At 36.2% G+C, this 25,803-nt stretch overlaps 1 protein-coding gene across 14 annotated transcripts in view; it reads left to right on the forward strand.

The window, feature by feature from the left end:
• plekhg4b (pleckstrin homology domain containing, family G (with RhoGef domain) member 4B) overlaps nucleotides 1-25,803 on the forward strand; it is a 156,888-nt gene that overhangs the window by 46,690 nt on the left and 84,395 nt on the right. For 3 of the 14 annotated variants that reach the window (XM_073924402.1, XM_073924403.1, XM_073924404.1), the window contains exon 1: nucleotides 7,183-7,351. In XM_073924402.1, coding sequence (XP_073780503.1) covers nucleotides 7,289-7,351 — 63 coding nt within the window. In that variant the 5' untranslated portion in view covers nucleotides 7,183-7,288. 14 annotated transcript variants of the gene reach the window in all.

Here is a 25,803-nt window from a genome sequence, read left to right on the forward strand (position 1 = left end):
TATATATATATATATATAGTTCAAGTCATAATTATACCGCTTGTTTATTTTTTTCCCCAATTTCTGTTTAACAGAGAGCAGATTTTTTTCAACACATTTCTAAACATAATAGTTTTAATAACTCATTTCTCATAACTGATTTATTTTATCTTTGCCATGATGACAGTAAATAATATTTTACTAGATATATTTCAAGACACTTCTATACAGCTTAAAGTGACATTTAAAGGCTTAACTAGGTTAATTAGGTTAACTAGGCAGGTTAGGGTAATTAGGCAAGTTATTGTATAACGATGGTTTGTTCTGTAGATTATCGAGAAAAAATACAGCTTAAAGGGGCTAATAATTTTGTCCCTAAAATGGTTAAAAAAAAAATTCAAAACTGCTTTTATTCTAGCCAAAATAAAACAAATAAGACTTTCTCCAGAAGAAAAAATATTATCAGACATACTGTGAAAATTTGCTCTGTTAAACATCATTTGAAAAATATTTAAAAAAGAAGAAAAAAAATTGAAGGGGGCGAATAATTCTGACTTCAACTATATATTTACATATATATATATATATATATATATATATATATATATATATATATATATATATATTGTTACATGTTTATGATGTTAAAGTGGGATGCTGTAATATTTAAGTGAGACAGGTGTAATGTGTGCGACAGATCAAGAATGAGGCAAGGAACAGTTACTCTTGTTTAATCTTTTTACTCAATTGAAACAATATGTAACAATAATAAATGGGGGGGGAAAATAAACATTTATAATTATTATCTTTAAACAAAAACGACGAGTGTAAGCCAAATCAAAGAAATTAACAAAACAAAACAATCCTTAAATCTAAAGTCTTAACTACGCGTCAAAAAGAAACACAAAATAAAAACCGAGATCTTCAGTGTATACGACACCCAAACTAAACTAATTAAACTACAAAACTCAAAATACACAGGTGGCAAAACACTCAAACTAATCGAACAAAACATCAATCTAAACCCAAACAAACGGATAACTCTGTCAAAGCTTAGTTTAGAGTCACACAACAACCATCATATTATGTTACTTAAAACCAACGAAGTTCAACAAGCAAACTCGAATTGTCACAGTAACTGAGATAAATCACGAAATAGACGAAGCATTGCACAAACAAATTACGTGGAGCACAAAGGGTACGCCGAGGCAGAGCGCACACCACACACTGGTCTGTCAGGGCTTTAAATCCTTGCGACTCGTCCTGGGATTGGTGGAAACGAAGAACGTCATAATGATGATGGACAGAATAATAAACCAATAAGAAACCTAAGGGTTGAGCAAACGGAGAGGACGGTAAAAAAAAAAGACAGAAAGAAAAAGATAAATCATAACAATATATATATATATTGAAGTCAGAATTATTAGCCCCCCTGTTTATTTAAAACATAATAGTTTTAATAACTCATCTCTAATATCTGATTTATTCTATCTTGGCCATGATGACAGCACATCATATTTCACTAGATTTTCTTCAAGACACTTCTACGTGTTTTCTGATACCAAATAACCCTTTTCGGTGCCACTTTATTATAACTAAACACTAAACACTGAATTATTTATTAAGCATAAGCAAAGAGTGAATTTATTATCTGTTAAGCATTAACTCTACATCAATAAACGTTAGTAAACAGTTTATAACTGCAGCAACAAATGCTCTATTCTTGACTTATAACCACGTTTATGATGTGCTGAATAATTGTACTTTCATACTTTGTTAATGATTTATTTTTCAATACTAAATTAATTACTGCATTTTGCAAACCAGTTATTTAAGCATCGTTGGTGGTTTTTAAAGATCATTCAGAATGAGATAGTAAATGATCAATAAACTATTATTAAATTAAACAAATTAACATTTATATATCTGATTATCCAGGCATATAGTAATGGTTAATTTGTATGTGTTAATAAATGCTTTATTAACTCAACTTCATCCAGTTTTGTGACCTAATCTAAAGTGAAGACTGTTTATGCTTTATAAATCCCTTATAAATGACAATTAAAGGCTCAGCTATTTTGAACAGGAAAAATGAACATAATTTTATTAATTTATATTTATTTGAAGATACACAAATGAAACTGTTCTTCAAATAAAAAATAAACCTGTGCAACCTTATCTAAACTAAAATTACCATACAGTTTAAACATCGCTAAATAACATTGAATTGTTGCATTTTATTATATTGTTAAATTATTATATTGTTGTTTTTATCCAATTTTTACAGTAGTTTTACAGTAATTTATTTATTTAGACAGGAATGCAAAGATTATTGTTCATTTGATACTAAACTCCATGAAGTGTCATGACTATGTATGAACACCAGATGCCACTGTAATCGCCTGCAACTCCCTGCGAACTACAGTGGCGAAAAAACTACATATCCACACATTCCTTCGTGCATACACCCGGTCTTTCATATACACTGATTGCAATCACAGCTGTCTCTGTTTCCCCGTTGATTACCTGGACTATATATTCAGTCATTCATCTTCTGTTTGTTAGTTCGTCGTTCGTCTTAGTGGTATGTTTTTCCTGATTCCTGTCTAGTTTCCTGTCAGAGTTGTTGAGTCCTAGTTCTAGTTTAATCTGTTGGAGTTCCTTGTTTGTTTGTTTACTTTGTTACTTTGATTTTTGGTCTTTTTCACTGCACTAATACATTATTAAATCTGCACTTGGATTCTACTCCCGTTTTGTTCCTGTTTTCTATCCTGAAACGTGACATGAAGTTGTATTAATGAAGCATTTATTAACACACAAAAAAGTGTTGCATGCAGAACTGTTGCAAACAATTTATTTGTGTTGAATTCAATGAAACTAATTAAGTTTAATAATGTTCAACTTAATTTGTTTGTTTAAATTCAACACAAATAAATTGTTTTTCACCACTTAACGGAAAAAATTTGAGTAAATCCAAGAAATCATCTTTGCATATTTTTTCAGTACTAAATAATAAGATATATAAACGTTTATTAATCATTTACTTACTCATTTTGAATGATCTTAAAAACCATCGACTACTCTTAAATACAAATGATTTGTAAACAATACAATACTTCATTTAGTAATGAAAACTCATCGCTCAGAAATTATGAAAGTACAATTATTAAGCACATTATAAGCAAGAATACAGCATTTGTAACTGCAGTTATAAACTGCTTACTAACGTTTATTAATGTAGAGTTAATGCTCAACAAGTAAAGAATGATCTATTTGCTAATGCTTAATAAATTATTCATAGTGTGTAGTTATTATAAAGTGTAACCCATTTTTCATGCTTTTGACATGTCCTTTGATGGTGTTTTGACAAACAACTCCTGACCATTAATCAGTATTGTCATATGAAAGATTTGTGCAAGACTTTACACTTATTTAACAGTGTTTTTAGCTTCTAAATCTGTTGTCAAAAGCAAAATAGTCGAGCTGTTCCATCAAAAGTTCATCAGATGACGAGATGCACTGTGACAAATATTTTCAAAACACAAACTAAAGCTGAACTTAAATCCCGGCTAATCTCTCATGTCACAGAGACACAATGATGTCAGTGTGACTAATGCAGTGAGTGAAGAATCCAGCGGTGCTAAAAATACCCTAACATGATTATCAGCACTGCACATGTGCTTGTGTGTCTCCTGATGGGCGGTTCAGGGTTTGGGTTGGCTGGTAATGGATGATTTTGACATGTTTTGGAGTTAGACATTCCTTTGGCAGTGTGTGGACATGTTCGTGCTTTACACACGCGCTCAGGTGCGCAGGTGTGGCACACGCAGCCAAGCATGCAAATATGCAGGACTTACATTTACATTAGGCCTTCACTACAGTCGCCTGCTTTACATTCAGATTGAGAGCACAATATGTACAAACTATTAAATATAAAAGCATAACTAAAGATAACATTTACACTACCTGGCAAAAGTATTGTCTTCGATACTACTCAGCAAACAATTTTGTGTTAAATAGACGTCTAATAGACGTCTACACGTACACAGCTTGACTAAAACTAGGCTAAACTTGGGCTCTCAAAGCCAAGTCGACTGTTTAGACCACAGGTGTCAAACTCAGTTCCTAAAGGGCCGCAGCTCTGCACAGTTTAGTTCCAACCCTAATTTAACACACCTGATCAAACTAATTGAGTCCATCAGGCTTGTTTGAAACCTACAGGTAAGTGTGTTGGAGCAGGGTTGGAACTAAACTGTGCAGGGCTTCGGCCCTCCAGGAATTGAGTTTGACACCCCTGGTTTAGACCATACCTTCCAACCCTCCCTTTTTTCCCGGGAGTCTACCGTATTTCAGACCCATCTCCCGTATAGTTCTGTCTTCTCCCGGAAAACTCCTGAAATTCCACCCCCCCAATACCCCCCACCCCCCCACCCCAGATTTTGGGTACAGTCCGGCGAGTCCCCATGCTCACCGAACCCAACGCGCAACCATCTTCACACCCGCTTCACGCTCCCCCCCACTGCTTTTCACTGGCAACCAATCCCCCCCATCACCTCCCCACCCCACTCTTCACTTCGTGCAACCCCCCAATCTCTTGACTTCACGCACTCACCTCATCACCCCACCCAACCCCCGTTCTTCACTTCACGTGCACCCCAGGACAAAATCTCCTGGATTTTATAATCCATATGTTGGCTAGTAAGGTTTAGACGCCTATTAGCCATTTAAAAAATATCTTGTTGGATAGTTGTAAGATCAACAAATGATAACTTGATTTCTAGTTGATCAATTGTAAAAGTGTCAGAAGGAGGATTTCTCTGATGAATCATCTCCTCCTCATACTTCAGCCTCCACATCAAAGCTCCTAAAGGCAAAGAAGGTCAAGGCGCTCCAGGATTGGCCAGCCTAGTTACCAGATATGAACATTATTGAGCATGTCTGGGGTAAGATGAAGGAGGAGGTGTTGAAGATGAACACAAAGACTCTTGATGAACTCTGGGAGTCCTGCTGAACGCTTTCTTCTTCATTCCAGATGACTTTATTAATCAGTGATGTGAGTCATGTCAGAGATGTAAGGATGCAGTCCTCCATGCTCATGATGGAGTCAGACACAATATTCATTCTGTCTCCACTGCAGCAGGACTTTATATTTTAGGCACGCAGCCAGCCTGGTGAAAGGGGTGGTTCTTTTTTCTATTTACAGTTATTCACTTCATTTTTTATTTAATTTGAAGATTTAAATACAAAATTTTAGGCACTGTTTTTAGCTGGATTAGCTTGTTGGATGGTCATCATAATCACACTTTTTGATGTACTCAAATATATAGTAAATTAAATATTTAGAATAAAGAAATATGACAAATATTTATTTTCAAAATTCAAATTTATTACATCTTATATCATTAGAAAAAAGTTTTAGATTAAAACACTGTAGCCTATTGTAATGTATTAGGCAAATAACAAACTGGTCAGCACATTCAACATACCTTAGTCAGAATGTGGCCATTTATACAATACAAAAATCAAAACATAATAATAATACTAATACTAATAATATTATTAATAATAATAATAATAAAAATAATAACAATAATAATAATAATGATACTACTACTACTACTACTACTACTACTACTACTACTATAATAATAAAAATACTAATACTACTACTACTACTACTACTAATACTACAAATAATACTAATAATAATAATACTAATAATACAAATAATACTAATAACAACAACAACAACAATAATAATAATAATAATAATAATAATAATAATAATAATAATAATAATAATAGGGCGACGCAGTGGCCTATTATTCTTGCCTCACAGCAAGAAGGTCGCTGGGTCGCTGGTTCGAGCCTCGGCTGGGTCAGTTAGCGTTTCTGTGTGGAGTTTGCATGTTCTCCCTGCCTTCGCTTGGGTTTCCTCCGGGTGCTCCTGTTTTTCCCACAGTCCAAACACATGTGGTCCAGGTGAATTGGATAGGCTAAATTGTCCACAGTGTATGAGTGTGTGTGGGTGTTTCCCAGAGATGGGTTGTGGCTGGAAGGGCATCCACTGCGTAAAAACTTGCTGGATAAGTTGGCGGTTCATTCTGCTGTGGCGACCCTGGATTAATAAAGGTAATAAGCCGACAAGAAAATGAATAAATGAATAATAATAATTTTATTAATTTAGAGCTGCACAATTTTTTGTAACCTCTATTGTAAAAAAAAATGAGCTACATTTGAAAGTTACTGTATAACAACAATCGCCAAAATAGTATTTAAATACATTTTGAGATGGTCTGCTTTTGGAGCTACACGCTTTATTATTGGTCATGTTTTGTTTCAAGAAAAATGTTTAGATGTTAAAAGTTTTCTCTTTTCAAAAGCAATACAGTAGTGAAACATAACTTCTCTTATGCAAGTTTTCTTGCTCAGCTGAATGTTGGACTCCTGTATAATAATAGTTTGCATTGGACAAAACTAAGCAACTGAAATCACACCAGGATTTCGCTTAGTCTTAAACCTTTTCAATGGGTTATTTTTACTATTTATGATGGCATAGCAGTCAAAATAGGATCCATGAGCTCATGGATGGGACAAATTCTGGACCTTTGTCTTCTGAACCTCCTGAACCCCCTTTTTCTGAGAGTGTATGCTGCTAAAGGTGTAGAAATGTCCAGATAAGATCTTCAAAGTTTTATTCAGGTCTTGCTTTGATACATACACTTTTACTTCTGCATTGTATTGCAAAATGAAGAGCTTTCAGTTTGTTTGAGTCATTCTATGGTCCTCCAGGTTTGTGTCAGCTCCAGTTTTCGGATTATCCTGACGTGATTGCATTGTAGTGAAGTGACCTGAGCCGCCGATGGCATGCTGATGTCTTCTTTTTTCTTTTTTTCCCTCCTTCTTTGACAAAAGCGACGGCATGGGCTGAAACCCTAGTCCATTTGTTTTGTCAGGACAAAAGCGTCCGGGCCGGGACAGGGGGTGGTGAAGGTTTGTCCCCTGCAGGGCAGTTGTGGACGGGGGTGCTGGACTGTGTGTGTGTGTGTGTGTGTGTGTGTGTGTTTTCTAAGCACTGAAGGAAATTGCATCAGTATGCATTATCCAGCTGGGAGGAGGAGGAACGTCTCTCTCTCTCTCTCTTTCTCTCTCTCTCACACACACACACACACACACGAATTCTCTCCAACTTCCCACTAGATCAGACAGTCAGACGCAGGCATGGACGCAACACACACAACGCACTCCATGCATGGACTTACACTGGAATAATCTATTTATTTATTAGCCTATTTATGTAATTGTCTTAATGTGGAGCACTATGCACTCCAGGGTGAAGTCGCGGAGCTGTGATAATTACCTGAGTATAAAGGTAAGCGCTTCAGTCGTGCTTTTCTTTTATGCTACACACATATAAAACATTTAAATGAACTTTTTAAGCATTCACTGTTATTGATTTGGTCATTTGGAAATGTGACTCTAACTATTACTTTTAAATGTACTTTGTAAACATATACAAATGTTCATAATAGACACTTTTAATTCAGTGTATTCAGGTTATTATTGGTGTAGTTTGATGACATAGTTTCTGAATTAGCTGAATAGTGGCACTTTTACATCGTTGACTTGGTAGTTTTCCTGTACATTAGCATGATGATGCTTTAAAACGGTTTATATTTTATACTGTCACTGAGCTGTGATCATTACCTGAGTATAAGCGCTGCATTGGTGCGAGTTATGACTGACATGCTTTTTACTTAAACCAGGTGTCATTATTATTATACTTCACATATATAGAAAGTTTAAATAGACTTCACGCATTGATTTGGTCGTTTGTAAATGTGACTCTAGGATAATTATATAACTATATATTATAAAACTGCAACTAACTTTAAAAGATATGTTGTAAGCATTGCATGGGGAGTATTGCGGATGTTATTAATAGAGTTGTCCACTTTAGAGTGTTCACTTTAATTTAGTGTATTTAGGTTATAAGTATAGTTTCAGTTGTTGTTAGTGGCCGTATCTGATAAGCAAAGGTTATCTTAATAGTGACACTTCTGCATTGTTGATTGTGTAGTTTTCCTGTACATTAGCATGCTGCTGCTTTAAAACTGTTTATATTCTGTTCTGTCACTGAGCTGTGATCATTAACTGAGTATAAGCGCTGCATTGGTGCGAGTTACGACTGACATGCTTTTTACTTAAACCAGGTGTCATTATTATTATACTTTACATATATAGAAAGTTTAAATAGACTTTTAAGCAGTGCTTTGGTCATTTGGAAATGTGACTTTAACTATAACATATACTTTGTAAACAAATACAGATGGTAATAATGGACGCTTTTAATTCAGGATATTTAGGTTATTAGTTTAGTTTCAGTTGTTGTTAGTGGCTTTATTCAATAAGCAAAGGTACGTTTTTAACATAATTGGCTGAATAGGGACACTTTTGCATTGTTGATTTTGTAGTTTCCCTGTATATTCGCTTCATGCTGCTTTAAAACTGTTTATATTTTATACTGTGTTGTGGAGCTGTGATCATTACTCGAGGTAGCGCTTCAGTGGTGCTTTTTTATTATGCTTCACATATATAGAAAGTTTAAATAGTCTTTTTAAGCATTCAGCATTGTTGATTTGGTCATTTGGACATGTGACTCTGACTATAACTATATAACTATATCAAATAAAACTGTAACTAACTATAACATATACTTTGTAATATATACAGATGTTAATAATATACTCTTAATTCAGTATATTTAGATTATTAGTGTAGTTTGATGACTTTTTAAAGCTGAATAGTGGCGCTTCTGCATTGTTGATTTTGTAGTTTTCCTATATATTAACGTGAAGCTGCTTTAAAACTGTTTATATTGTATACAATGTAATATAATACATATTTATTATGTTATAATATAATATAATATAATATTGTATACAATATAATATAGTATGTCACAGAGCTGTGATAATAATCTGAGTATAAAGCTAGTTTTTTACTAAAACATAAACTATAAACTATAAAACTGCAACTCCCTATAAAATATACTTTGTAATCATTGCATGGTGGATACAGATGTTAATAATACACTTTTAATTCAGTATATTTAGGTTATTATTATAGTTTGATGACATAGTTTCTGAATTGGCTGAATAGGGACACTTCTGCATTGTTGATTTTGTAGTTTTCCTGTATATAAAGCATGAATCTGCGTTAAAACTGCTTTAATTTTATCCTGTGTTGTGAAGCTGTGATAATTACCTGAGTATAAAGGTAAGCGCTGCATTGGTGTTTTTTTATTAAGCTACACATATATAGAAAGTTTCAATAGTCTTTTTAAGCATTCAGCGTTATTGATTTGGTCATTTGTACATGTGACTCTGACTATAGCTATATAACTATCATATAAAACTGTAACTAACTATAACATATGCTTTGTAATATATACAGATGTTAATAATATACTCTTAATTCAGTATATTTAGATTATTAGTGTAGTTTGATGACTTTTTAAAGCTGAATAGTGGCGCTTCTGCATTGTTGATTTTGTAGTTTTCCTATATATTAACGTGAAGCTGCTTTAAAACGGTTTATATTGTATACTGTGTCACAGAGCTGTGAAAATTATCTGAGTATAAAGCTAGTTTTTTACTAAAACATAAACTATAAAATATAAAACTGCAACTCCCTATAAAATGTACTTTGTAATCATTGCATGGTGGATACAGATGTTAATAATACACTTTTAATTCAGTATATTTAGGTTAATATTATAGTTTGATGGCATAGATTCTGAATTGGCTGAATAGGGATTTTGTAGTTTTCCTGTATATTAGCATGAAGCTGCGTTAAAACTGCTTTAATTTTATCCTGTGTTGTGAAGCTGTGATAATTACCTGAGTATAAAGGTAAGCGCTGCGTTGGTGTTTTTTTTATTATGCTACACATACTGTTTATAGAAAGTTACAATAGACTGTTTAAGCGTTCAGCGTCCTTGATTTGGCCATTAGGAAATCTGACTATAACTTTATAAACTGTATAATATAAAACTGCAACTATACTATAAAACAGGGGTCACCAACATGATGCCCACGAGCACCAGGTAGCCCACGAGGATTACATGAGTTGCCCACAGGCCTGTTCTAAAAATAGCTCACCATTGCACCACATACCAGTAAGCTGAATCTAGTATTTTTTTTGAAGCTATTCTTTTTAAATCGCACCTGCATTGGTTGAAGAATGTGTTAATGACATTAAGCTATTTATATATATATAAACGAAAACTATTTCAGACAAATAAAGTGTTGCATATTGATGTTTCTGTTTCTTACCTTGTTATATCATGAGAACTATTGTGAGAAATCATTAACATGATCAGTGTCTTCACATAGATGAATATCATTAATCATTAATAATAACAACAATATATAATTAAAAGTACATTGAAAAAAATTGTTATTTAAGCAGTGTGTATCAAACTGGTAGCCCTTCACAGTGATTGGTCCCCAAGAAGTAGCTCTCGGTTTCAAAGGGTTGGTGACCCCTGCTATAAAATATACTTTGTAAACACTGCATGGTGTATACAGATGTAATACCAGGCACTTAATTCAGTATATTTAGGTTATTAGTATAGTTTTGATGACAGTTTCATCTGAATTATCTTAATAGTGACACTTTTGCATTGTTGATTTTGTAGTTTTCCTGTATATTAGCATGATGCTGCTTTGAAACGGTTTATGTTTTATACTGTATGTCGCAGAGCTGTGATCATTACCTGAGTATAAAGGTAGTTTTTTTTATAAAATATAAAACTATAACTCACTATAAAATGTACTTTGTAATCGGCTGAGGATGTTAATAATAGAGTTGTCCACTATTAATTTCTGTGTATTCTGTGAAGTTTTTTCCTCGCCGCTGTCGCCACTGGCTTGCATGGTTCCGGACCTGTAGAGCTGCACATCCATGAATTTGCTCTTCAGTGTTTGGACTCTCGGTAGAGATTATTAAACCACACTGAACTGAGCTGAACTGAACCTGTTTCAATTTACTATGATCTTCTCACAGCAACAAGGTAGCTGGTTCAAATCCCAGCTGGGTCAGTTGGCATTTCTGTGTGGAGTTTGCATGTTCTCCCTGCGTTGGCGTGGGTTTCCTCCGGGTGCTCCGCTTCCTCCACAGTCCAAACACATGCGCTATAGGGGAATCGATGAACTACATTGGCCGTAGTGTGTGTGAGTGTGAATAAGTGTGTATGGGTGTTTCCCAGTGAACTCATGCTATGGGCATCTGCTGTGTAAAACATGTGTTGGATAAGTTGGTGGTTCATTCCGCTGTGGCAACCCCTCATGAATAAAGGGGCTAAGCCGAAGGAGAATGAATGAATGAATCAATGGTATACAGTCAGGTGGCACAGTGGCTCAGTGGTTAGCACTGTGGCCTCACAGCAAAAGGTCGCTGGTTTGAGTCCCGGCTGGCTCAGTTGGCAGTTCTGTGTAGAGATTGCATGTTCTCCCAGTGTTGGTGTGGGTTTCCTCTGGGTGCTCCGGTTTCCCCCACAGTTCAAACACATGTGCTATAGGGCAGGGGTTTTCAAAGTGTGAGGCGTGCCTCCCCTGGGGGGTGCCAGAGCATGTCAGGGGAGGCGCGGGAAAAATATAATATAATAAAAATATAATTATTAAGTTTAATCATTATATGTATTTTTTATTATATTTAAACGTTTTAATTAAACAAAGCAAAAAAATAATACGTCAAATATAAGAAAACCTTTTTACCCAGAAGCCATAGCTGTGAATTCGCTTCTGTTTTGCAAGCCCGCCAACACAGGTATATGCCTGCTAGTACAATGGGTCGGTTTCTGAGACCCCCCCCCCCACCCCCGATTCAAAGCTGTAATGAAGTTCACGGCCCTTTGGCCGCCGGGAAGAAGGAGGCGGAGAACCGAAGCAGTTTTAATGTGATTTATTAATGATCTAAACCAAAACAAACGGACGGCAGCTCCTCACGGAGACTGCCGTCAAACTGAAAGCAAAAGTAAAATATGTCCGGGTCCGGTCCTCTCTCGGCTTCCTCTGCCCACGTTCCTCCTTTTATGATCCAGGGCTCCTTCCGTGGGATCTGAGGCAGGTGCGCACCGCAGGTGTATCCACATACGCGGTGGCCTCACTCCGTTCCCCGGCTCTCGGCCACGCCCCCTCGCCACAAAAGCCTTCAAGTTCAGGGCTTAAACCCAAAAGACGACAATATGATGATCAGTATTTGAGTTTAGGATTTACGTGGACAGGACCAGCTGATGAACCACAACCTATGTGTGGTTTGTCAAAATATTTTGGCTAATGACAGCATGAGACCCGCTAAACTTCGACTGTTTTGACTGGGATGGACAGTTCTTGGATTTGTTATATTCATATTGAACCATCATCCTAGTTTTAAAAACGTTATATTAAAATACTTGTTATTACTCTGTAAATAATTGCACTTTCATGCAAATGATGATAAAAGTGAGTTAACCGTCTGACATCTGTCTGTGTCTTTATATATATATATATATATATATGTGTGTGTGTGTGTGTGTGTGTGTTTGGGAGGAGGGGGACGCCAATGTATAAGTTGTGTCAAAAGGGAGGCCCACTGTCTCAGACTTTGAAAAACCCTGCTATAGGGGAACTGATGAACTAAATTGGCTGCAGCGTATGAGTGTGTGTGACTATATACTGTCCAGTTGAAATCAGAATTATTCGCCCTCCTGTATACATTTTTGCATGTTCTCCCTGTGTTGGCGTGGTTACCTCTGGGTGCTCCGGTTTCCCCCATAGTCCTGAGCTCATAAGATCCTCGAGCCCGGGGCTCCCTCCCATTTGTGGGGTGAGATGAGAGTTTGAGCTCAGGTGATCTCAATTTGTGTACCTTTTTCATATTCTAATAAAAAAATGAATAAATAAAATTGCTGAATCTGTTAATCATTTGGGAAATATTTGATAAATAAATTCACTTGAGGACGAATAATTCTGACTTGAACTGTATATGCATGTTGTGTGTGAAACTGGTGTGTTATTAGTTGATTGTGCTGAAGCTGTTGTTAATGAGGAGCATTAGCACTGCTTTTGGTCTTTTGTGCTGTAATCTAGACATCATGGGAGCGCCGTCTTCAACTGATCCCTCAATTACAGCACTTTTATCTCCTCTCGTAATTACCCGGATTCTCCATGTCACAGCAGGTTGATGGAGAGAGAGAGAGAGAGTATGTGTGTGTGTGTTTGACTAGTATTGATTGCGTACTGTACTGTATGAGGACCAAATGTCCCCACACGTATAGCAAAACTAGTACATTTTGACCTTGTAGGAACATTTTTTTGGTTTCCTTGATGAAAGAAAATATTTGAAACCTAAGTGTTTGTGTGTGTGTGTGTGTGTGTGTGTGTGTGTGTGTGTGTGTGTGTGTGTGTGTGTGTGTGTGTGTGTGTGTGTGTGTTTTCATCTCTGCTCATTGATTCACTATAGAACCTGTTTTGGAGCAGCTGCCGGTTGCTTTTGTAAGTCAATGCACATTTCAGCTGTAGACGTCAACCTGTTTGACAGCTGTCAATCACATCAGCTGCACCGTTCACAACCATTTCACTGTATAGTAGCTGGGTTTCCATCGGCCTGTGTTAATGGCATATTTTGAACAAAAATCCCCAAAATGTACTAATTGTTTAGACTTGCTTGAGGTGGTTTTGTACTTAAAGTACACCCTCCAACCATATTGATTTTGTTAGCTTGCATTGCTAGTCATTTCTCTAGGTACTGCGTCATGATGCGGAAAAAAACTCACAGCTTCTGGTTTATGTGCACTTTAGAGTAGAGGTCTGTGTGGGATTGATTTTTATTAGGGCTGCAACAGCGAATTGATTAAATAGATAAAAATCAATTACTAAAAGCGCTGGCAACGAACTTCGTAATCAGTTCGTTGTGTCGTGAGACTGTTCTCGAGATCTACCTGAGCTCAAACTCTCCTCTCACCCTGCAAAGGGGAGGGAGCCCCGGGCTCGAGGATCTCATGAGCTCAGGGCTCTTTCCCGGGACTGCATGCCAAACTTGCTTATTACCAATCATCAGCAACTCAACTCTTGAAAGTTCAGTGCGAAGTGGAGTGAACACAGTCTCTCTCACACTGATACAGAGTTCTCAAAGACAGGGACGAGGAGGAAGGGAGTTTAACAGCAGGGTAAACCACTACAGAATCCAGCTTTTGCTCTGTTTTGAAGTGAGGAGCGTAAAGTCCCTGTGTGGAGTTTGCATGTTCTCCCTGTGTTGGTGTTGGTTTCCTCCGGGTGCTCCGGTTTCCCCCACAGTCCAAACACATGCGCTATACAGGTTGTTTTAAGGAAAAACTCAACTTATTTTGACTCATTATTTCTGAAAGCAACACGATGGCGCAGTGTGGCGCAAGGCGCAACGCAATAGTTTTTTGCTAGTTTCAGCTTGGCGCAAGAGTGGTTTTGACGTTTTGTGCCACGATGTTTAAATAGCAAATGCATTAGCGCTCATATGTGCGCTCATAGGCGTTCTGGTCTAAAAAGGAAGGTGTTCTGAGGCGGACCGCTGGCGCGTTGCTATTTTGATGAATTATAATAGATTTTTCAATAGACCAGATCAAAGCCAGTCTATTGTCTAGCGCAGAGTGCACCTCGCTTACACACTGCTTAATAGCCTACACACAAGATGTAGAGCAATACGCAAATATCTTTATATATGAAAAAATGTAAATATTAAGGATATATATAGGATATAATAAGAATAGATATAGGATATAAATATAAAGGATTAAAATATTACAAAACATATTATTTTTTAGCCTACATAAATATAAACAGCACTGCCTTCATGCCTTCTTCATCTCGGGAGGCTTTTTCAGTTCATTCATAACAATTTGCTTTTGTATAATGTTATTATTATTAGCAGTATTATTTATTATATCCATATTTATATTTGTTTTATTAAAAACAAGCTTAGATTTGTCCACCTGTCAGGTTTTAGACCATATGGGGCACGGCAGGTGTTTTAGGATATAACTCAGGTTTTTGAGCACACTTCGTTATTATTGTTCATTTATTCGTTTGCTGGAAATTAGAACTGAATTTAGAAATAGTTTTGAGACGAATATTTGCGCTTAACAAACAAAATTAACTATTTATAGGCTAATTGATGTCTGTGCGTAAAGGTTTTCCTATCCACGAGAGAGAAAGTGAAAGTAAATAATTTATCTCTCATTCTCGCGCTGCAGATGCTCTGTTTAACTGTTTTCTTGCTTGTGAAATGCTCAGTTTTTCCACTTCCACTTACTTTACGTCATGTAAATAGCAAATGTGCTTATGGCGCGACACAACTGACTCTTAGGCCGGACTCACACTAGGTACAGTTGCCTCGAACCGGGCCAAAGCACGCTTGTCCCCCCTCCCGTCTCCCCCGACGGCCCGCACTCACACACAATCGGGCTTCGGCACGCTTACGTCATCGCTGCTCCGCTGTTCAGTGAGAAGCTCTGTCACTCAGCAGCACAGTGGAGATTTCTCTAGTTATATCGTTTCAGTCGTTTGATATGCCGTCAAATATTTTGCCAAACAGTCCTTAGGGATGCGGGGACACGCAGTCAGATATTTCACCGAACAGATCCGCCACTTTTGGCGCTCATAAACAGTCATAAAGCTCTCGTGCTGCAGGAATGAGGAGGTCTGCTGAAGGTGCAGCTGTTGTGCAGTGAGGAGTTTGTGTCTTTAATAAGCTACGGCAGTTTGCGTTCACTGAACAGTAAGAACGATTAATAAATCCATATGAAACAGTCCCTTAAAGACACGTCTCGCTTTCAGTTTCGGGCTTTGGCGCGTTTTGCACTCACACACAAGCGTACCGCGCCAAAGCCCAAGTGAACCGCGCTCAGGCCAACCTCCTCCAACCGGGCCAGGGCCGGCCAAGTGAACCGTGCTTGAGCCCGATTCAGCGCACTCACACTTCTCAAACGATCCGGGAAACGGGCCTGGGCACGGTACGGATGGCATAGTGTGAGTAGGCCCTTAAAGGGAATGGGAGAAGAGACTCTGATTGGTTTATTCTGAAAACACACCTATAACTTATTAAGAAAATAAGCTTAACCCTTTTAGACCATGCGCCACAGCACAAAGCAAAAGTGGATTCTGACACAGCCTCAATGCGTTTGCGCCCTGCGCTCTGTGCTTTTTGCATTGACCGTCAAAATTTCTCCAGTTCTTCATGCTCCACTGCAGTCCTGGAGCGCCGGCTTTTGTCTTCTGACCCGGTAAAGGCTGAGAAACACACAGAAACACAGTGCTGTCAGGAGTTCACACAGCGCTTGTTTAGCCGTTTAGAGATGCTCCGTTTGGTAAATGCCAGCTGCTGCTTACTGTACTGTGTGTTTGCATTGCAGTAAAAGCAGCTGGAGTGGAGCTCAGGTCTATTACAGCATCAGTGACTGCAGTCATTTGAGGAAGCTCATTTGTATTGGGCTGTTCAGGTTCCCACGCTCTTCACACTGTGAAAAAATTGACTTTTTTTGAGTTGATTCAGCTTAATTCAAGTCAACTACAGTACCTGGGTAAAAAGTTGAGTCAAATCAAAGTTTTTTAAAGTCAATTTTGCAGTGTCAGGTAACAGGAATCAGATATATTCACAGTACTACAGCTGGTTAATCAGGGGCTAAAATAGCCTGTTTTTATAGGGAAAATATTCTAGATCATTCATCAAGTGGAAATCTGTAAATGGCATTAATTGGCCTATATGCATATCTTATATAATGTATTAGGTATGGGTATAAGTAAAATGTCATTCATTCTTTCATTCATTAATTCATTCATTCATTTAATTTTTCCTGTATTGATTTATTTTATTGTTCATTGATTCATTCATTCATTCATTCATTCATTCATGCATTGTTTAATATCTCCTTTATTTGTTTATTTATTTATTCATTCATTCATTTTTTAACATTTCCTTTATTGATTTATTAATTTTATTATTAATTTATGTATATCATTTATTCAGTCATTTACTCATTTGTTTGTTCATTTGTTCATTCAATCATCCATTCATTTGTTTGTTTATTTATTCATTCATTCACTCACTCTTTCATTAATTCATTTCTTCATTTACTCACTCATTTATTCATTCATCCATTCACTCAAACTTTAATTAATTCATTTATTCACTCACTCTCTCACCCACTCACTCATTCATTCATTTACTCACTCACTCATTTATTCATTTATTCACTCACTCACTCACTCACTCACTCACTCACTCACTCATATATTCATTCATTCATTCATTCACTCAGTCATTTATTCATTCACACACTCACTCACTTACTTACTCATTCACTCACTCACTCACTCACTCACTCACTCACTCACTCTTTCATTCATTCATTCATTCATTTGTTCAGCTAATTCATTTTCTTTTCAGCTAAGACCCTTTATTATTTTAGGGTTGCCACAGCAAAATAAACCACCAACTTATCCAGCATATGTCATATCAATTTATTTATCCACTAGTTTATTAATTTGTTTATTTATTATGCATTTATTTTTTGTCTATTTATTCATTCATTTACTCGATTGTTCATTTGTTCATTTATTTATTCATTTATTCATTCACTTAATCATTAATTTGTTCACTTGTTAATTCACTTGATCATTCATTCATTCATTTTTTAATACATTTTCATTCATTCATTTGTTTGTTCATGCATTTGTTTATTAATTTACTCATTTGTTCATTTATTTATTCATTCATCCATTTGTTCATTTACTCTATTCATTCATTAATTTCTTTCTTTCTTACTTTATTTATTCATTAATTGATTTATTTTTTTACTCATTTATTTATTTGTTCATTCATTTATTCATTCATTCATTCATTCATTCACTCATTCATTTGTTCATTCATTCATTCATTCATTCATTCATTTGTTCATTCATTCACTCATTCATTAATTTGTTCATTCATTCACTCATTCATTTATTTGTTCATTCATTTATTCATTTATTTATTTGTTCATTCATTCATTCATCCATTCATTCATTCATTTGTTCATTCATTTATTTGTTCGTTCATTCATTTGTTCATTCATTCATTCATTCATTCATTTGTTCATTCATTTATTCATTTATTCATTTATTCATTTATTCATTTGTTCATTCATTCATTCATTCATTCATTCATTTATTTGTTCGTTCATTCATTCATTCATTCATTCATTCATTCATTCATCCAATCATTCATTTATTCATTTGTTTAATCATTTATTCATTAATTTATTCATCCCTTCATTCATTTATTTATTCATTCATTTACTCATTCATTCATTTATTCAGAAAGTAGATTTCAAGCCTGTGTGGGTATATTTTTCTTATCTTTGAATGAAGTATTCGCTGAGCCTCATGTGTGTTTGCTCACCCCAGAGAGTCCATAACAATGAAGCTGCAGAAACTGCCATAAGAACACACATCAATAGACGCTTTTCCACTATCATGCCGAACCTGAGGAGATTTCTCTGAACGACTCGCTAATGTTAGATTAACCTGCTGCTCCAACATTCAAATTAAATATGAAAGATAAATGTGGATGATGTGTTGAGATAATTGACAGGGCTCATAACACTCCATTAATGAGGAAGAAGTTTGTCCCAAAGCTTGCATACTCTCCTCTTACACAAAAAAAGTAGATACTTTAGGACATACAGTAGTATAAGTAGGTGAATGTGAGCTTGTCTGGCTGGTGTAGCAGATGTCCGTGTGCTTTAATAGAGAGCAGAGCGATGCTGCAGCACCTGGAGTCTGTGGCGTTTACCCACAGATATAATTACAGGTCCAGTTCACATCCAGCAGAATAAACACCAGCAAACAGGGCGGATCCTCCAGCGGATCACACACACACACACACACACACACGCACACACACACACACACACACACACACACTGAAACACACATACACGCACACAAATGGATACACACACATACACACACTCACACACAGACACACAAATACACATACACAGATACAGACACACATACCTGCACAAAGACACTCGCACACAAATACATACTCACACATAACACATATATACACACGTAAACACACAATAACACTCAGACAGGCACATGTAAACATGTACACACAGATGTACATACCCGCACACAGACACGTGCACACACACATGAACACACGACCACAAACAAACAGATATACACACATACACTCACACAGATATACACATACACGCATAGACACACACAAACACACACATAGACATACACATGCTCGCACACATATACACAAACATACACACACAGACACACACAAATCCACACATATACACTCACACAGACATAAACACATACACACACAGACAAACAAACGCACAGATACATACAAAACTCACATAAACACAGACACACAAACACAGGCAGACACACACTCACACAGAGACATACACAAACACACATGCACAAACAATACACACACACGGATGCATACACACATAGACAAGAGACACACTTTCTTACACACATACGAGCATTCGTGCACACACACAAAAAAAACACACATAAATGCATACACACACACACACACACACACACACACTCTTCAGACTTCCTGCAGCCCACACTGGAGTGTCTTCTGCTGCTATTTAAAGCCTCTTCACAGCTTCAGCAGGTGAAATGACGTGTTGTAGGTTCTGGAAGTGCGTCAGAAACTCTCCTTATTCATCCCTCATCCTCAAAGCCACACACACATGCAGTATCTGCTGCTCCTCTGTGTGTGTTTAGTCTCCTCAGACAGCTGAAGTGCTGTTTTGGGTGGATCCGCAGAGCAGCTCAGAGTAGAACGCCAACAGTAAAAACAGTTCGGGTTAAGACATGTCCTTCAGCAGATCTGAGGAGGCTGAGACTGATCTGTAGACTCCACTAGAGACTGAACCCCATCCTGAAGTGATCTTCAACACCCCATAGGAAACCTTCAAAAAGATGACTGTTTTGTTGGAGTGCATTGAAAAAGTGTAAATATTTCAATAACAATGAATAAGGGACAGGAAAAATATTGAAAATAAAGAAATTATTTAATTGATTAATTAATAAATAAGTGAATAAATAAATAGGTAAATAAATGAATAAATGAATGAGTAGGTGAATAAATAAATATATAAATAAGTGAATATGTAAATAAATAAGTGAATATATAAATGAGTGAATAAATAAATAAATAAATAAGTGAATAAATAAACAAATAAATAAATAAGTGAATAAATAAACAAATAAGTGAATAAATAAAATATTCAAATAAGTGAATAAAAAAACAAGTAAGTGAATAAATAAATGATTGAATAATGAAACTAATAAATAAGTGAATAAATAAATAAATGAATAATTAAACAAATAAATAAGTGAATAAATAAAACAAATAAGCAAATAAATAAACAAATGAATTAATAAATAAATAAATAAATTAATTAATTAATTAATAAATAAGTGGATGAATTAAATAATACAAATATATAAAGAAAAATAATATAATATAAATATATAAATAAGGAAAATAATACAAATATAAATATATAAATAAGGAGAAATAATGAAAAATAATAAAATATACAATAACACACAATAACACTCAGACAGGCACATGTAAACATGTACACACAGATGTACATACCCGCACACAGACACGTGCACACACACATAAACACACGACCACAAACAAACAGATAAATTAATTAATTAATAAATAAGTGGATGAATTAAATAATAAAAATATATAAAGAAAAATAATATAATATAAATATATAAATAAGGAAAATAATACAAATATAAATATATAAATAAGGAGAAATAATGTAAAATAATAAAATATATAAAGATATATATTTGATGTAATAAAGATATAATATAACACAAATATATAAAGAAAAGTAATATAATATAAATTTATAAATAAGGTGAAAAAGGATATAATATAGCGTTATATAAACATGGGCAAATAAAATAATATAATACAAATATATAAATAAGTGGATAAATAAAAAATAAATAAGTGAATAAATATAATTTAAATCAAATATATTATAATATAATAAATAAGGAAAAAACATATAATATAATATAAATAAGGTAAAATAATATAATATAATACAAATATATTTTGAAAAATTAGATATGTAATGTAAATATATAAATAAAAAATATATATTTTAATAAAAAGATTACGTAAAAAATAATATAATATAATATAATATAATATAATATAATATAATATAATATAATATAATATAATATAATATAATATAATATAATGGAAAAATTGTAAAAATAAAAAACATATAAACAAAATAAAATTATTAGTAAATAAAAATATATAAAAATTTAAAAAAAATAAATTAAATAAATGAATTGAATAAATAAATACATTAAATAAAATAAACAACACAGCCTGTTGTTCAGTCTCAAGGTAATGTAGGCTCCTGTCAGTCGGAGGTCCCCTTTCCCACCGGAGCGGTCGGTAATCCAGCCCTGCCCAAATCTCTATTCTCCAACCTCACACAATCACCTACAAACACAGCACTGAACCATGTTAGAAATCCTGCTGCTTTTCCTCCCATTGTTAGCTTTTCCTCCAGACTGCGGCTCTTCTCCGTCCTGCAGTAGCAGTATTTCTGTACCACGGTGATCTGCTAATGTGACTGATTGAGTTTCTGGACAATGGCTGTGCTGGACTCTGAACATTGTCTGTGTGTAAAAGTTTTGGGCTAGTTTGTTTGGGTTTTGGGCTAGTTTGTCTGGGCTTTGGGCTGGTTTGTTTGAGATTTTGTTAGTTTTGGCGTCATTTGTTTTGTGTTTTGTGCTAGTTTGTTTAAGTTTTGGAATAGTTTTGGGCTGCTTTGTTTGATATTTTGCTGGTTTGGGTCTAGTTTGTTTTGTGTTTTGAGAGTTTTTGGCTAATTTTTTTTGTGTGTGTTTTTGGGAGGGTTCTGAACTAGTTTGTTTGAGATTTTGCTAGTTTTAAACTAGTTTGTTTGGGTTTTGGGATAGTCTTAAGCCAGTTTGTTTGAGATTTTTCTAGTTTTGGACAAGTTTGTTTGGCCATTGGGCTCATTTTAGTTTAGTTTGTTTGGTCATTGGGCTAGTTTTGGGCTAGTTTGTTTGGTCATTGGGCTAGTTTTGGGCTAGTTTGTTTGGTCATTGGGCTAGTTTTGGGCTAGTTTGTTTGGTTATAGGGCTAGTTTTGGGCTAGTTTGTTTGGTCATTGGGCTAGTTTTGGGCTAGTTGGTTTGGTCATTGGGCTAGTTTTGGGCTAGTTTGTTTGGTTATAGGGCTAGTTTTGGGCTAGTTTGTTTGGTCATTGGGCTAGTTTTGGGCTAGTTGGTTTGGTCATTGGGCTAGTTTTGGGCTAGTTTGTTTGGTTATAGGGCTAGTTTTGGGCTAGTTTGTTTGGTCATTGGGCTAGTTTTTTTGCTAGTTTGTTTGGTCATTGGCCTAGTTTTGGGCTAGTTTGAGGATTTTGCTAGTTTTGGGCTAGTTTGTTTGGTCATTGGGCTAGTTTTGGGCTAGTTTGTTTGGTTATAGGGCTAGTTTTGGGCTAGTTTGTTTGGTCATTGGGCTAGTTTTGGGCTAGTTGGTTTGGTCATTGGGCTAGTTTTGGGCTAGTTTGTTTGGTTATAGGGCTAGTTTTGGGCTAGTTTGTTTGGTCATTGGGCTAGTTTTGGGCTAGTTGGTTTGGTCATTGGGCTAGTTTTGGGCTAGTTTGTTTGGTTATAGGGCTAGTTTTGGGCTAGTTTGTTTGGTCATTGGGCTAGTTTTTTTGCTAGTTTGAGGATTTTGCTAGTTTTGGGCTAGTTTGTTTGGTCATTGGGCTAGTTTTGGGCTAGTTTGTTTGGTTATAGGGCTAGTTTTGGGCTAGTTTGTTTGGTCATTGGGCTAGTTTTTTTGCTAGTTTGTTTGGTCATTGGCCTAGTTTTGGGCTAGTTTGAGGATTTTGCTAGTTTTGGGCTAGTTTGTTTGGTCATTGACCTAGTTTTGGGCTAGTTTGAGGATTTTTCTAGTTTTGGGGTTAGTTTTTTTTGGTCATTGAGCTAGTTTTAATCTAGTTTGATTGTGTTAGATTTTGATCTAGATTGCTTTGGTCATCATTAGGCAAGTTTATTGAGAGCTAGTTTGGTGAAAATGATCCTTTTGGGCTACTTTGCTGATTGAGCTAGTTTTGTCATAGTGCTAGTTTTTGGCTGGTTTGTTGATGGTAATAGTTTAATTAATTTTAAACAAGACTTAAATTTGAGTCATATTTTAAAAAGATGTTTTAGTTGTAGTTTTTTTTTAATGTGGTCATTGGGCTAGTTTCGGATAGTTTGTTTCACCATTTGGCTAGTTTTGAGCTAGTTTCTTTAGTCTTTGTGTTAGTTTTGGCTTGTTTGTCACTGGGCTAGTTTTTGGCTAGTTTGTTTGGCCATAGGGCTTGTTTTGAGCTAGTTTCTTTGGTCATTTAGGCTAACTTGTGTGTCATTGGCTTAGTTTGTCGATTGTGCTAGTTTGAACTAGTTTCTTTCGTTCTGCAGTAGCAGTATTTCTGTACCGCGGTGATCCGCTAATGTGACTGATTGAGTTTCCTGGACAATGGCTGCGCTGTGCTGGACTCTGAACATTGTCTGTGTGTAAAACAGGCCCAGCGGAGCAGAACAAACAGCCTCAGCTAAAGCCAGAGCTGAGATTACTTTACTGGGGATTTTTCCTGGGCTTTTCCCCTGTCAGAGGGATCGCACACAGGTTCTGTAGGTCAGGGTTGCCAAGTCTGGTTTTCCCGTGGAATTGACCAACTTTTAACCAAATTTTTATTATTCAGCAGATTAAGGTTTGACATATTGATATGTTTACGATTTTTGCTAGCTTTGTGCTAGTTTGTTTGGGTTTTGTGCTAGTTTTGAAATGGTTTTGGGCTAGCTTGTTTGTGATTTTGCTAGTTTTTGGCTAGTTTGTATGGCATTGGCCTAGTTTTGGTTAGTTTGTTTGGCAATTGGGTTAGTTTTGGGCTTGTTTGTTGATTGCACTAGTTTGGGCTAGGTTTGATTGGTCATTGGGCTAGTTTGGCATTGGTTTTGGCTAACTTTTTGGACATTTGACTAATTCGTTGGTCGATTGGGCTAGTATGTTTGCCATTGTACTAGTTTTAGGCTATTATTTTGTCATTAGGGTAGTTTGTTGATTAATTGGGCTTGTTTGCTTGGCCATTGGACTAGTTTGGCTAGTTTTTTGATCATTGGGCTTGTTTATTTGGCAGTTGGGCTAATTTTGGGCTAGTCCGGCTAGCTTTTGACCATTTGGGCTAGTTTGTTGTGCGATTGGGCTAGGTTTGGGCTACTTTGCCCATTGGGCAAAATTTGGGCTAGTTTGTTGTGCGATTGGGCTAGATGTGGGCTACTTTGGCCATTTGGCAAGTTTTGGCTAACTTTTTGGACATTTAACTAGTTTGTTGGTCAATTGGGCTTGTTTGCTTGGCCACTGGACACGTTTGGCTAGTTTTTTTTGACCAATGGGCTTGTTTAGTGGGCAATTGGGCTAATTTTGGGCTAGTTTGGCTATAGTTTTTCACCATTGGGCTAGTTTGTTGTGCGATTGGGCTAGGTTTGGGCTACTTTGCCCAATGGGCAAAATTTGGGCTAATTTGTTGGGTGATTTGGGCTACTTTGTTTGCTACATTACTTTAAGTTCAATCAAACAGTATCACAATATCACATAAATGCAGCGCATAAATAGCTACAGCAGTAAAGCCCTGTTCATCTCCATGCTCTTCTCCCCTGTCCTGGTCCTGTCTGCTTAACCTGTGCTTGACCGTCCCGGGTCAGGTTTTGTTAGTGCAGTATGTCAGTGTGAGACACATCCGGCTGGAAAGTGCTCAGCCCCACAGATCTGATGCAGGACTTTCCATCCGCCTGTTATTGTCCCATCAGTGACGCTGCATTGACAGGTGTTTCCCGTCTCATCAGTGTCCCGTGACCTCCTGACATCCTGCTGTTTGTGTGTGTAACTGGGAACTGTGGGATTGAACTTGCCACCAGTGAGGGTCAGAAACCAACCAAACCAAAAACAACACGTGGCTGTGTTTACTCTCTCACGCTGACCACAGTAATGTGAATCAAGCTGGAGCGGGTGCTTTATCTGTGCTCAATATTCACTCTCATTACTCGGAGCAGTAGTCAGAATTACTCAAATAAAATAAATGTTGGCCAGTACTATGTAATAAGTAGCTGAAATACGCACAAATGTCAGGCCATGTCAAAACATCTCAGGTGCCCCAAAATCACCTCAGACCCCTGTCGGTTAACCTTTTCTTTATTACAGGGATGTTGGATGCATTATTCTGATTGGCTGATCAGCATTCTAAGTTGTTTGGTTATTGTCAGATAAGCGCACCGCTAAAGTAGTTCCGGCAGGTTTTGAGTGCATTAAAGCTCCATATCACTCCATTCAATGATTAGAATTATTTCACAGCTACAACAGTCAGAAATCACATCAAAACACAACAGGAGGAGGAGGAAGGGGAGATGTGGAGGAAACTAGTGCTACACACAGAAGCAGTTTGAGGAGAACAGAAACCTGACACATGTCTGAAATACAATATGTAAACAGTGTTTTAGTGAGGCCAACTGTAGTATAAGCAGAATAATTGACTCCGGTCTGTTGAATTATTAGAAAAATCATGCATTTTTTTATTATTATGTGTTATAATGTGTTATTTAATTCAATTAAAGCTTAATGATTTACCTTTGTTTTTAAT

This window comes from Danio rerio, chromosome 16 (assembly GCF_049306965.1).
Source record: "Danio rerio strain Tuebingen ecotype United States chromosome 16, GRCz12tu, whole genome shotgun sequence".
Classification (NCBI taxonomy): domain Eukaryota; kingdom Metazoa; phylum Chordata; class Actinopteri; order Cypriniformes; family Danionidae; genus Danio; species Danio rerio.